The sequence below is a fragment of the Solenopsis invicta genome, chromosome 1 (assembly GCF_016802725.1).
Source record: "Solenopsis invicta isolate M01_SB chromosome 1, UNIL_Sinv_3.0, whole genome shotgun sequence".
NCBI classification, from domain to species: domain Eukaryota; kingdom Metazoa; phylum Arthropoda; class Insecta; order Hymenoptera; family Formicidae; genus Solenopsis; species Solenopsis invicta.
This window is the reverse complement of record NC_052664.1, coordinates 1,448,518-1,461,533: the sequence shown is the minus strand read 5'-3', so window position 1 is coordinate 1,461,533 and position 13,016 is coordinate 1,448,518. Positions and strand designations below refer to the sequence as shown.

The following is a 13,016-nucleotide window of genomic DNA, read 5'->3' as shown; positions in this document are numbered from 1 at the left end:
TTTTTCTTGAATTTCTTACTTTATTTCCTAGTGTAAAAGAATCTTCGAGAAAAATCAGCTTAAATAATTGAAAGTTTTCACCCTTTAAAATAAACCCTGAAAGATCGTTTTATAATTTTTTTTTATGAATTTTAAATATCGACTTTAACAAAGATTAAATGAACATTCAACAGCAAAATTAAAGGATCACCAACAATTACTTTCCAAAAGAGAGTGTAACATAATAAATCAACAAAAATGATAAATCAAATGTTTCAAAACGCATTTTACAGCTTAATGTTTCTACATACACTTTTAATATCGACTATAAAAACATGTACTGATTTTTTACGGAGCTATACGGATAAAAATAAAAATGCTGCAAAATTTATTACGAATTTTGCGAGTTTATTTGACGTTACTTAAAAATTGCACACAAATGCAGATTACAGCGTTCAAAAGCGTGAATTTTTATCTTTAATTTGCGAACTTGTTGAGCGTTGTACGGTTTTTATTCACTAATTTATTCAACATTGAAGAAAAAAACCATTTTTGCTTTAGTGTTACTTAAATCACAAGGAAAGATCAGTGACTTACCCTGGAATTTTGACTACAATTTTTTAAATTATTCTTGATACATGAAATTATTCTTGAAACAAAAGTTTACGTCTCCGGCGTTTGATCAAATAGACCTTAGTTTTGGAATAATAAATTTGTGAAAATTAGCCATATCCGAAACGCACCGCAGCGCGACATATGAATCTTCCTGATAACTGTTCTTCCAACTAGTGCAGTTGGCTTCATGAGTTAGGTGCTTGTCTCATAATTGTGAGATCCAAATTCGCTCCCGGAGGTGTGCAACAATTCTTTTTTTCTTTTAATTAGTGTTTTTATTTATTTTGATGACATCGATATAGTATGCAAATTTTTGAAATAGAAGATTTAATGTAGTATCACATTTTAAACGTTAATTTAAATTTTATTTGCAGGAAATTTTAATTCAAGTAATAATATTTGAAATAATAAATAAGTAATAAAAATATATGAGTTATTTGTAATATATAAGTTATTTGTAATGGATAACATATAAAGGCAACGTATCTATATTTTCAAATTGTTTAAATTTAAAACCGATAAAACTTGATAAAAGAAGCGGATATAAAATGATATTAAATGAATGAGAAGTTTTTTTATTTTGTAATAAATTCGCAATATTTAAATAATTGAATTTTGTAATAAAAAAATTCACATTTACATTCAGATGTTTGTTTATTCTTCTTCTTCTACTATTAACACGTTGAGCGCAACGCGAATTCTTAAGGCGATGCTGGACTGACGGTGAAACTCACTCGACGTCGGTACTTCAGATTGCTGCAGATTTTTCTTCTACGAATTGTGGGTCGCGCGTGAGGCAAAGAGTAAGGGGAATAGGCTAGCGCTCTTTGTCAAACTCATCTTTCCTTGTTCTTTTGACTTTAGCGCCTCTAATGCAATATCGAGGAACTAAACTAGTGCTCTGTCTCACTAAGTCTCACTCTTCATCGATTCTCACAGCGATTCTGCACGCACACATAAACACGATATTTTTGATTGGAAATATCTTTTATACTAAAGCTTCTAGGATCGTTTTGAAAGCGCACTAATAATCTTACGTGTAATTCACAGTACGCTGGATGGATATTTTGTAGGTACAAAGTCTAGAACTTTTATACGCAATATATATTGTCACGAGACTACTACAGAAGCACATAGTTTTGCAACTTTTTTCCGTTTTTCGTGTCAAATTGTAGCCAGCGTATTATGTTTTTGTCAATACTTTAATTGTAGAGAAGGATTTATCATTCTGTGAATTCAATAAAAAGTTTACTGAAATTAAAAATAATAGTGTTCAGTCGGTATCTCCAGCATCGCCTTAAGGAAATCCCCGTCAGGCCACGCGCGCTGCTTAAAAGCGCTGATATTGCGGTATAACAATGCGAAGCACACTACTAACAGATTGAAATTTACTCAATACAGATGTGTAAATATATTATGGTCATCGTTTTTTATTGCAGTAGAAGATATTTATGTTTAGAACGAAATGCTTAAAGACATTCATTCGACACGTTATGTGCCAAGTTTGTTTTGTCTTGTTTATTGTTCGGCCCGCTAGATAAGATTTCATCGAAATCGGCTCGCGGCCGGGGTTCTGTTTACAAACAAGTAATACAAACATTTTAGAAATGTTTCACGTGATACATTTTAGAAATTTTTTACGTTTACATTCATTTAGTTCTTTGCAGTTCTTGGTCCAGTGCAGACAAAAAACTATTTTTAGTCTTGAAAATAAAACTATTAGTCGAAGAGTGTGAAACCGATAGCAGTGAAATTATTTTTGCTAAAAAACGGTCTAGAGTGGATGTATTTTTATCATCTGAAGAAGAGGAGAAAAATGTTGGAGAATGGCATGATCCGAGGGGTAATCAGTCAAACATTGTTCTTTTTACAAATCCTTCTGGGTTTGTAAGTAAAAATTTGCATATAAGATCAGATATAGCGATAGAAACCTGCTATGAATTATTTGTGCCGGATAAATTGTTTGAGGAAATTGCCAAATAAACAAACTTATATGCATCACAACAATTAGAAGGTGGATGCACGCAGCGCTTGGCAAAGTGGACAGTGACAAATAAAAGTGAAGTAAAAAGATTTTTTGGATTAATTTTATAGATGGGATTGGTGAAACTACCAGCCATATATTTATAATGATCCCATGATCCTGTGTATATGCAAACGCAAAAAATCATGTCCAGAAACAGATTTGAACTATTATTGAAAATGCCACATTTTGCAGATAACAGAAACAGTTATGGTTCCAATCGTTTTTTCAAAATAAAACCAGTTATAGACACTTTGGTAATAAATTTTAAAAAATATTACAATCCAATCGAGGACATATGTATTGATGAATTCTTGATTCCGTTTTGTGGCCGCATTATATTTAGATAACATTTAAAACAAAAGTGCCATAAATATGGAATCAAAATATTTAAGTTGTGCTGTGGATCGGGTTATATGTGTGCTCTTCGTGTATATACAGGAAAAACTTTAGAAAAGAAAATTCTGTGTCCAATAAAATTGTAATGTTTTTTTGCAGAGATTTATTCGATAAGGGACACACGCTATACACTAACAACTGGTACACAAGCTTGGAATTAGCGGAAAAATTAATCATTAAAAATATTTATTTAGTAGGATCATTACGTTTAAATCGACGAGAAAATCTGCAGCAAGTAATATCAAAAAAATTAAAACGGAAAAAAATCATTGCAAAAGAAAATGAACAAGAAATAACCATTTTTAAATGGAAAGATAAGCGGGACAACCTAGTTCTATTGACAAAACATTTATCAGAAATGGTGAATGTTGAATGTCGATCAGAATACAAGTTAAAACCTCAAATTATAGTCGACTATAACAGAGGAAAGTCAGCTGTTGACTTATCCGACCAAATGAATGCCTACAATAATTCACTACACAGGTCCATGAAATGGTACAGAAAGCTAACCTTTGAACTGTTATTGAATACTACAGTTCTAAATAGTTACATTTTACATAAAGATATCAAGAAAAATATCAGTATTACTGAATTCCGGAAAAAATTAGCAGTACATCTTACAAATTTTCGAGAAAAACGTTTCGACTCGACAGTATTGCAACAACTTCTAAAAAGCAACGACACGAATATCAAAAACAACCTGGAAAAGTCTCTGTAGTGCGAAAATATTGTAAATCATATTATGAAAAAAATGCGACACAATTTGGTAGAGCAATAGCCAGAAAAATGACTAAACAAGTTGTCACATTTTGTGATAGCTGCAAAGGACAACCGTTTTTATGTTTACCATGTTTCAATAAAAATCCATTAAAATGCATTAATAATATAATTCTGTAATAAATAAAAATTAAGTAAATTTTAAATAAATTTTTAGTAATTACTTAAAACAATGTAAATTTGTTAATTTTATATCACATTTTACACTAGCAGTCACCGGTGACTGACGCAGCCTGAACGAAAAGTTAGTGTCAGTCAATGGTGACTGACGCAGTCTAAACGGAAAATTCAGTGTCAGTCACCGATGACTGACGTAGCACTCAGCGTGTTAATTGTTTTAAAAACTAGAAATTTAAAATACTGTTAATATTATTTCCAATTAAATTTCCAATTTAAACAATTTGAAAATTTAGATACGTTTTTTTTTAATATGTTATCTATTACAAATAACTCATACATTATTATTATTACTTATTTATTATTTCAAATATTTTTGCTTGAATTAAAATTCCCTTAAAATTAAATTTAAATTAATGTTTAGAATGTGATATTAAATTAAATTTTTTATTTAAAAAATTTGCATACTATATTGTAAAGTATCAGCAGTAATGCTGATGTCCTCCCTGAGATGTTTGTATTCTGCCATGTTTGGCGCGACAGCCTATCCCAAGCCTATTGGCTTGATCGTAGTCGACGTCTGCCATTGGCTGCGCCTCGCGAGCCAGCGCCTCAGACGTCCTACCTTGGCAAGTTCGAGCCGGATGGGCACACCGAGTTTCGCGCGCTCGCCAAGACAGTCATGTCCGCCGACCGCGAGTTATTATCTCTCATCAAACTGTAACCGCGATATACTTTGTATGTATTCCATAATAAACGTTGTGTTCTTTTAAAACCTCTCGTGTCAGCTGTGGTGCCCCTTCGCTGCCCTTTCCCCGCTTTCCTGACAAGTTTCCCCACGATACGCCGGTTCCTTCCTTCCCAGGGACGTCTATAATTCCGTCCCTATTTCCCCGGCTCTCCCTCACAATATCAATATTATCTAAATAAATAAAAATAAATAAAAACACTTAATAAAAAAAATTATTGCTTACCTTTGGAAGCAAACCCGGATCTTACAATTATGAAGTAAGCACCTAACTCACGGAGCCATTGCACTGATTGCAAGGACGGTTACCGAGAAGGCTCATATGGTGCGCTTCCGATACGGCCAATTTTCACAAATTTATTACTTCGAAATTAAGGCCTATTCAATCAAACGTCGAGAGACGTAACTTTTTTTTGTCCCCAGAATAGTTAAAAAAATTGGGGACAAAATCCCAGGGTGAGTCACCTGATTCTCCCATTGAGTAAAAAAAAATCGTACAAAGCTCAACAAAAACGTAAATTAAAGGTAAAGATCCACGCTTTCAAATGCTATAAACTACATTTATGTGCGATTTTTATTTTACGTTGTAGAACTTGGCAAAATTTTTATAAAATTTTGATATTTGTCGGATTGTTTTTATGAACTTTGCAAAGCTCCACGGCATGAAAAAAAATTCCACAAAAATGCAGTTTATAGCATTTAAATGCGTGAATCTTTACCTTTAATTTGCATTTTTGTTGATCGTTGTACGATTTTTATTCACTGAATTATTCAACATTAAAGCAAAAGAGGCCATTTTTGTTTCAGTGTTGCCTAACTCAGTAATAAAAAATTGTACAAAGCTCAACAAAAACGCAAATTAAAGGTAAAAATTCACGCTTTTGAATGCTGTAAGCCGCATTTGCCTGCAATTTTTATTTCGCGTCATGGAGCTTTGCAAAGTTTGTAAAAAATTTTGTAACTTGACGCATCCCCATTTGAATCCGCGTAACTTTGTAAACAAGTTTTTAAAAAATTTAGAGTTTACGTGGGTTTAGAGGAAAATACTGTTGTGTTCTTTTATGTCTAATATAATACTTGCTTAATTGTATGATCTAATCTTTTTTTGGAACAGTTTAATTTAAAAACATTTTTAATATAAGATAGTCAGACTAATGTATTTTTTTAAAAAAGGGTTTTTGTTAAGAATTTTAGAAGACTATACAATACCTTTTTGTACCAGGCGTACATTTTTTTTTAAATTTTGTAGGTTATTATATTAGAAATTACAAATGCGTGCTCCTATAGTAAAACGTGAGGACAACCATTATCGAACACCCTGTATATTTTCATTAGTATCAATTATTAGATTTTACAATTACCATTTATCAGTCTTATATACTTTAATATATTAAATTTATTGTGACAAAATTTGTGATGATATGATTTAGGATTTAAAAAATTAGACAGATTTTATAAAATTAGATAAGACAGGCACATGCTACAAAACTTAAAATTACCTAATTTCATACAAATTACAAATTTAATATTACACTATTAATAGTGTTTTATCAAAAAAAGATTTTTCGTCTTGAAGAACATTTCTTAACATATCTTGTCTTGATTTTCAAGACCAGAAATTTCGGTTTTCTTGTTTTGATCATTTTTTGATATTGCATTTCTTGAATTTTTGAATTCAAGAATCTTGCATTTCTTGAAATTTCTTAACTTTTTTATACATATTACAATTTAAAAAGTACTCATCTATTTTATGTTAATATTATCAAAATTTCCGACAGAATCTCAAAAACTTTTCATAGAAGTAAAATACGCGTAAAAAGAAGAGGTTAAAAGTATTTCTCAAGTCATTTATCATTTTTCATATCATGAAATTATTGCCGAATGTAGCTATTTCAAATTATTAAACTCCTGACATAAATCATTTCTTGTAATATTTAATGATAATTAATATAATAATTATAGTATTATTATAATAAATATAACTAAAAATGTTGAAACCTATTCAAAATTTGTTTAAATATTAAAAAATGAACAATCGTCATGGAAATTCAAGAAATTTCTTAATATCTTATCAATAAAATCTTAGTCTTGATAATAATTTTTTGTCTTGTCTTTAAATCAATTTCCAATTCCTTGTCTTGGTTTTGTCCTGAATCAAGACAAGACCAAAACAAGATTTCTTGAATTTCTTGATCTTGATGAAACACTAACTATTAATCCCCGAATACACATAGTCAATACGATAGTCAATGCAATACAAAGTAAGCGCAGTGAGAGAACCAATCGGCATCGCGGAAAAGCAGCAGCGATAATTCTGATATAAGGTGAATGTCCCAGTTAATGAACAAGTAAGATTATGACATTTATGGATGAGATTTAAATAAATAAAACTTGGTTTTTAATTAAAACCCTTTTTATTTTTGGAAAGCTAGATTATTTTATCAACAGAAACATTCGCTAATAATTTTATAATGTTATACAAATTCATTAAATAACAGGTATATTGCTACATGTCAATGTATCTATTAGTGACCGTTCGAATTTACTTTGTCCCAATTAATAATCTACGTTTGTTCGATCAGTGAACTTCAAGCAAAATGTCAAGTATTTACAGGTTAAAATGATTATATTTGCGACTTTTATGTAAAAATTGAAGTGGACATGAGAAAAATGCAATTCTCGATAAGAACAAATAATTTGGTCAAAGCAAATAAAAAACTACATTATTTCAAGCTATTTTATCTAGTCGGTCACTATTTTAATACGTACGTTTTTCGGTACATATTAGTGACTCCCACGATTATTTTATTTATAATTAGCCTTGCAGTACATTTGTACGTACTGTTAACTTCTTTTATGCCCAAATAATATAAGTGATCATTATTTCCTATCAATTATGTGATTTAAATATATACATTGACTGACGCAAGTTCGTCATGAATTTAGCGTATCTTACAAATCAATGGCCGATATACGTATTATCTGCTTGGAATAACAACGCGCACCACTTTTAATATGATTAAAATAGTAAAATAAAAGAAAAAACTGATAAACATGTATATAAACATGTACTATTTTGATATTACAACATTAATAAGTTAATATTGGCGATTTGCATTGCAGAATTTTCGTGCGATTCAAATAAATATACGTACCTGGTCACTAACTAGGACATGGTTACTAATTGAGACATTCACTTTATTCGATATATTTGTTACATGCTTTTTTTAAGAAAAGATTTAATCTTTATATCAATATATACAATAAATGTAAGTTATATAAATATTATAAAGCGAATTATAAAGTGATATTCTGAACAACAGTTAATAATTTTATTATTATTTTGTCCTTTATACTGTGCAAAGCAATTGTTGACGTGTAATACCTGTATGTTGAACATATAATGGGAATGTACGTGGTAGTTTCAATATCCCTTTGATAAGTGAAATGTGAGAATTAATATGCTTGGCATGTTATATAGATAAATTTGCCTCGCGGCTTTTCATTACAGAGTAAATTCTTTTTATATTTGAACGACAAAATCTCATACTTTACACGTGGCAAAGACTGCATTCACTTCAGTTTGAATTGCTAGTAGTAATTCGTTTCATGTTACGTAATCATTATAGTAGAAGGACTATGAGAGTTCTAACTAGGGGGCCACAAGGGGGGTGAGGTGCGCGGGGGGAAATGTGAATGCGGTGGTAGGAAGGAGGGTAATGACGTCAACCATCGGGACTTACCCTTATCTTTGTTTACATAAACAGTGATAACCGTTATCTGTTTATATAAATAGAGATAACCATTATCTGTTTAAATAAACAATGATAACGTATCTTTTATACGTTGTGGTCTTCCGCGATATGTGGGTGGGGGAGAGTAGATCTTCATGAAATGATGATTCAAGGGATCGACCGCCGCTGGATGACAGAAGCTTAGACAAAGAAGTCGGATAAGTAAGCAAATATCGAATATGATCCGTTTTCAAACACATAATTCTCCGATGTGAGGGTAAATTTTTCGCGCAGCAATGATGATTCAAGACAAGTATCAACTGCCGCTGGATGACGCAAACTTAAACAAAAGAAGTTGCAAACGTCGGTGCGAACATCCCCCGATATGTGGGATAGATTCATATGAAACAATGATTTAAAACAGGCACCAACAGGTTACTATAAACAAATCGCGGGGCAATGACGATGCTTTCCCGAGTTGGATAAAGGGACAAAGGAGTTGCAAACGAAATATATTGTTATACTCGACGAGACGAGCACACAAAACACTCGCGAAGGGAAGAACAAACGCACAACACGAAATGATTAGACACTCTTTTATAAAAAGCAACACTGACTTTAATCAAATGAATATTTACAATTAATTCGTAGCGGAATTATTTAAATATCTCTTGATAGCTTCGCGTCCCGAAACAGAACAAAAGCCGACCGCGCTTCTTTTATCAAAACAATCGATCTTCCTTCGGTCAGTTTCTCAAGCTCAGCCGAAAAGCGGGCATAACAATATAATAAGTCAATTAGCGCTCGGACCTCAGTAGATGTCTCGGAAGCATACCGAATTGGTCGCAATATGCAGTGGTAAAAATGGTTGACCATATCGAAGACGTTGAGTTCAAAAATGTTGGGAACATAGACAATAATATGGATATTAATAATGATTCCTTCGAAAATATGCGAGTGAATTTTGAGAATTTAATAAACGAAGAATCTGACGAAGAGTTGCCTGTCGATAGTGGTTGCAATCAGAGTGAACATCCTAAGGATTTCGTGGAAAGAGTCATGCCAAATGCGCAAATCCGTGCTTTGAATGAGAGTACAAAATATTGTATGATTCATTTTTATTATGTGTCAGATGATTCTCAACCACTGTGTGCAACGTGCATGATTGAAAATGCGCAATACACATGGAGAGTAATGCGCGCTATTCTAGATCATGAAACAGATTCTTTTATTGCGCCAAACGGTCGAACCAACTGACGATCAACGTATCTGTCGATTCCATGCGACGTGTGGCCAATATGTGTGCCTACACTGTAAGTTATTTCTTATCAGTTAACGCGTAGATCTCAACTTTTTTGAAGCAAAGTTCGCACGCGACCAATATCGCATTTAGAACATATTGCGGTACTGTAAATCATGTAAGATAAATATATGCTTCGAGACAACGTGTAATACGTACTAATAACTGTATGCAAAATGGAGAACATTGAACGTGAACTGCTCGAGCAATGCTCGCAGGTCGCAAATTAGCGGAATGTTTCACGTGGTTGCAACGATGCGACGAATGTCTCGCGCAGCTCGATGGACATTGCAATGCAAAACGTCCACGACTCAACGTTGGCTCTAGAAAATTCGTGATTGCGAGAATCGCGCGACTTGCAGGTACAAAAGCACTGTTAGAAAGACGTTTCTTGCACGTTGGTGGCGAGTATGCGAGCCCTAGTGCTGCTGACAAAAAATCGCTCGTGTGGCGCGAGATTGACGCCGCGTTTTAGTCACGTATAGTATTCTTACGGTTAATAAACGCAGATTATATTGAGCCGCGGCATTTCTTGGAGGAGTGATATGGTGATCGAGCAAGTGCAAGACGCTATCGCGAAACATGGAAGTGTAAAAGTGAATACTATATTCAACGGCGAATTTGTAAACATTCGTGACGATCGCGATAATAAGTCTCGCAACGAAGAACTATGAACTGTACAGAGCGTCAAATTTGCGCGAGTGGTACGAACAACGCGTTATTGAAGTGATATTAGCGATGCTGGATGAGTTTCAGGAACGCGATAGTGGTTGGGCGTTACACACAATTCAAAACTTGATAGTAAATGTAAACAAGCTTAATCCCATGCACGCGGGATGTTACTTCGAATTACCGCTGTCAGTAAGTGAAAAACGTGCAATAATTAATGTGCAATTGAAAAACAATGCATGTTTCGCGTGGTCGGTGGTGGCTGCCTTGTACCCCGCTAAAAGAAATGCAGATCTGGAGTCATTGTACCCGCATTATTCGACTGTTTTGAAGTTTGACGACATATAATTTCCAATGAAAATGAAAAACATTGGAAAATTTGAACGTTTAAACAACGTGTCGATGAACGTGTACGGTATCAAATTTGACAGAAAAGAAAAGATACTTTACGTTGTACCGTTACGCCTGACTGAAGATAAGAAGGAGGAACACGTCAATCTTTTCTACGTAGAAGGTAAATATGACGTCACCCACAGTCACTTTGCGTGAATCAAGAATTTATCGCGACTAGTTAATTCACAACTGAGCAAACATAATAGAAAAAAGTATATTTGCGATCGGTAAGTGTAATAATATATAAAAAAAAAAATGTCACACATTTGAAAATTGTCTAGTAAAATAAAATGTTTATTACAGTTGCCTGCATTATTTCTACTCAAAGGAAAAATTGTAATCGCACGTAGTTGAATGCAAGAAAGTAAATGACTGCGCCATCATACTATCGAGAGAGGGCCAGAAATGGCTAGAATTTGAAAATGTTAACAGTAAGGAGCGTGTACCCTTGGTAATTTATGTCAATTTATAATGTGTATTGCGGAAAATGGAGAACGAAACAGAGAACACGTTAAGTTTCTTGTATCAACGTCACGAGGTATTTAGCATAGCTTACTATATTAAATGCTTGTTCGACGACGCGTTATTGGAGTATCATTTTTGTCTCTATAAGAACTGTGTTGCGTGGTTTGCAAAAGAATTAGAAAATTTGGCGCATGATGTAAAAGCCCGCATATCCTCCAATGCTCCCATGAAACAATTAACTAGACAGCAGCAAGAGACATTCTTGAACGCAACACATTGTCATATATGCGAAAACCGTTTATATTAAATAAGCGCCTTACCCGTTATGAGTGGCATGTTAATCGACGGGTGCTTGATTATTTGTCCGCAAGTATCGCGGTCCCGCTCATAATAAATGTAATCTAAATTATAAAAATACGTACGTTATTCCGGTCGTGTTTCATAATTTGATCGGTTACGACGCGGATTTTATAATAAAAAACATTTCTATTGCGTTCGAAGGCAAGATCGATTTATTACCAATAAATAAAGAAAAATATATTTCGTTTATTAAACATCTCGCAGTTCCCGGCATAGAAACAGAATTGGGCAAAGTACAAAATTGTATACAATTTAGATTTATTGATTCATATAAATTTTTAAGTTCAAGTCTTGAAAAATTGGTGTCATTTCTAAATATTGATCAATTAAAAATTATGCATTCTGAATTTTTATCGTTATTAAATGAGGATTTCAAACTGCTCACACGCAAAGGCGTCTTTTCGTACGAGTACGTGGATCTTGAGGATAAATTTTTAGAAACGCGTTTACCTCCGCGTGAATCTTTCTACAGTTTATTTAACGAGCAGACGGTATCAGAGCATGATTACGCTCATGTCGAGAACGTATAGCAGCGGTTCGCAGTTGAAACGCTGGGCGAATACAGCGATTTATATTTGAAAACAGATGTCTTATTATTAGCAGACATTTTTGAACAATTTTGCGATAAAAGCATGCAGAGTTACGGTTTAGATCCTGCGTATTACTATACATTGCCAGGCTATACATGGGATGCAATGTTGAAGAAAACAGGTATAAGATTTCAGTTGCTTACAGACATAGAAATGCTACTTTACATAGAAATGCTACTTTACATAGAAGTGCTACTTTACATGACGTGGGATTCGTGGCGGTTTAAGCCCATGCTCGGGCAAATATGTAAAGGCCAATAATAAGTACGTGAAATCGTACGATTCGTCAAAACCGTCGACATATTTTCAATAACTATTCTTTGTCTTCCGATATTTGAGATAATTTTTCGTACTCATTTTTCACCCGATTTATGACCGTTCGATAACCATCCAATACTCGATCTGGAGTTTTTTCATAACAATCCTGAGCTGATCGATAATTATCTGACAACCCTTTTTGAACCCTTCGTTGTTTATTTATAAACCGTCCTAAATCATTCTTTAGATGTTCGTACCCGTCTTTTCGACATTCATTGCTGCTCATTTTCGCAATGTTCGCACGTCCTTCTCGAACAAAGTCAGCCTCCCGTCTGACTCGTTTCGCAGATACGCGATTAATTTATAATTATACCGGCTTCGCGAAGTTCCTCGATGATGGACAACATCTCGTTGCCGTGAGCATTGTTGCCGGCTCTGAAGCGTCGAGCAATCGGAGTCAATCTACTAGCTCATTGGGATCGTCCCAGTGCACGTAATCTATCTTATTATCGTTTAGCATCATAGCGCGAGGTATTTCCTTTCCGGATTTATTCGTTCTCTTCGGTGTAGATTCGATTGACATCAATGG

General features: G+C 33.7%; 2 protein-coding genes across 5 annotated transcripts in view; one reads left to right on the top strand and one right to left on the bottom strand.

Annotated features, from left to right (window-relative positions):
* The window catches only part of LOC105202925 (5-hydroxytryptamine receptor 1), a 492,922-nt gene that overhangs the window by 27,097 nt on the left and 452,809 nt on the right, over window positions 1-13,016 (bottom strand). The window lies entirely within an intron of this gene.
* On the top strand, window positions 1,827-4,186 carry LOC120358370. The gene has a single exon (XM_039452439.1). The coding sequence runs from the start codon at window positions 3,102-3,104 to the stop codon at window positions 3,732-3,734; it is 633 nt and encodes a 210-aa protein (XP_039308373.1). The 5' UTR covers window positions 1,827-3,101; the 3' UTR covers window positions 3,735-4,186.

What these genes read in the sequence shown, in the direction of transcription:
- LOC120358370 (XM_039452439.1), top strand. Translation starts at nt 3,102, where the DNA reads ATGTTTTTTTGCAGAGATTTATTCGATAAGGGACACACGCTATACACT.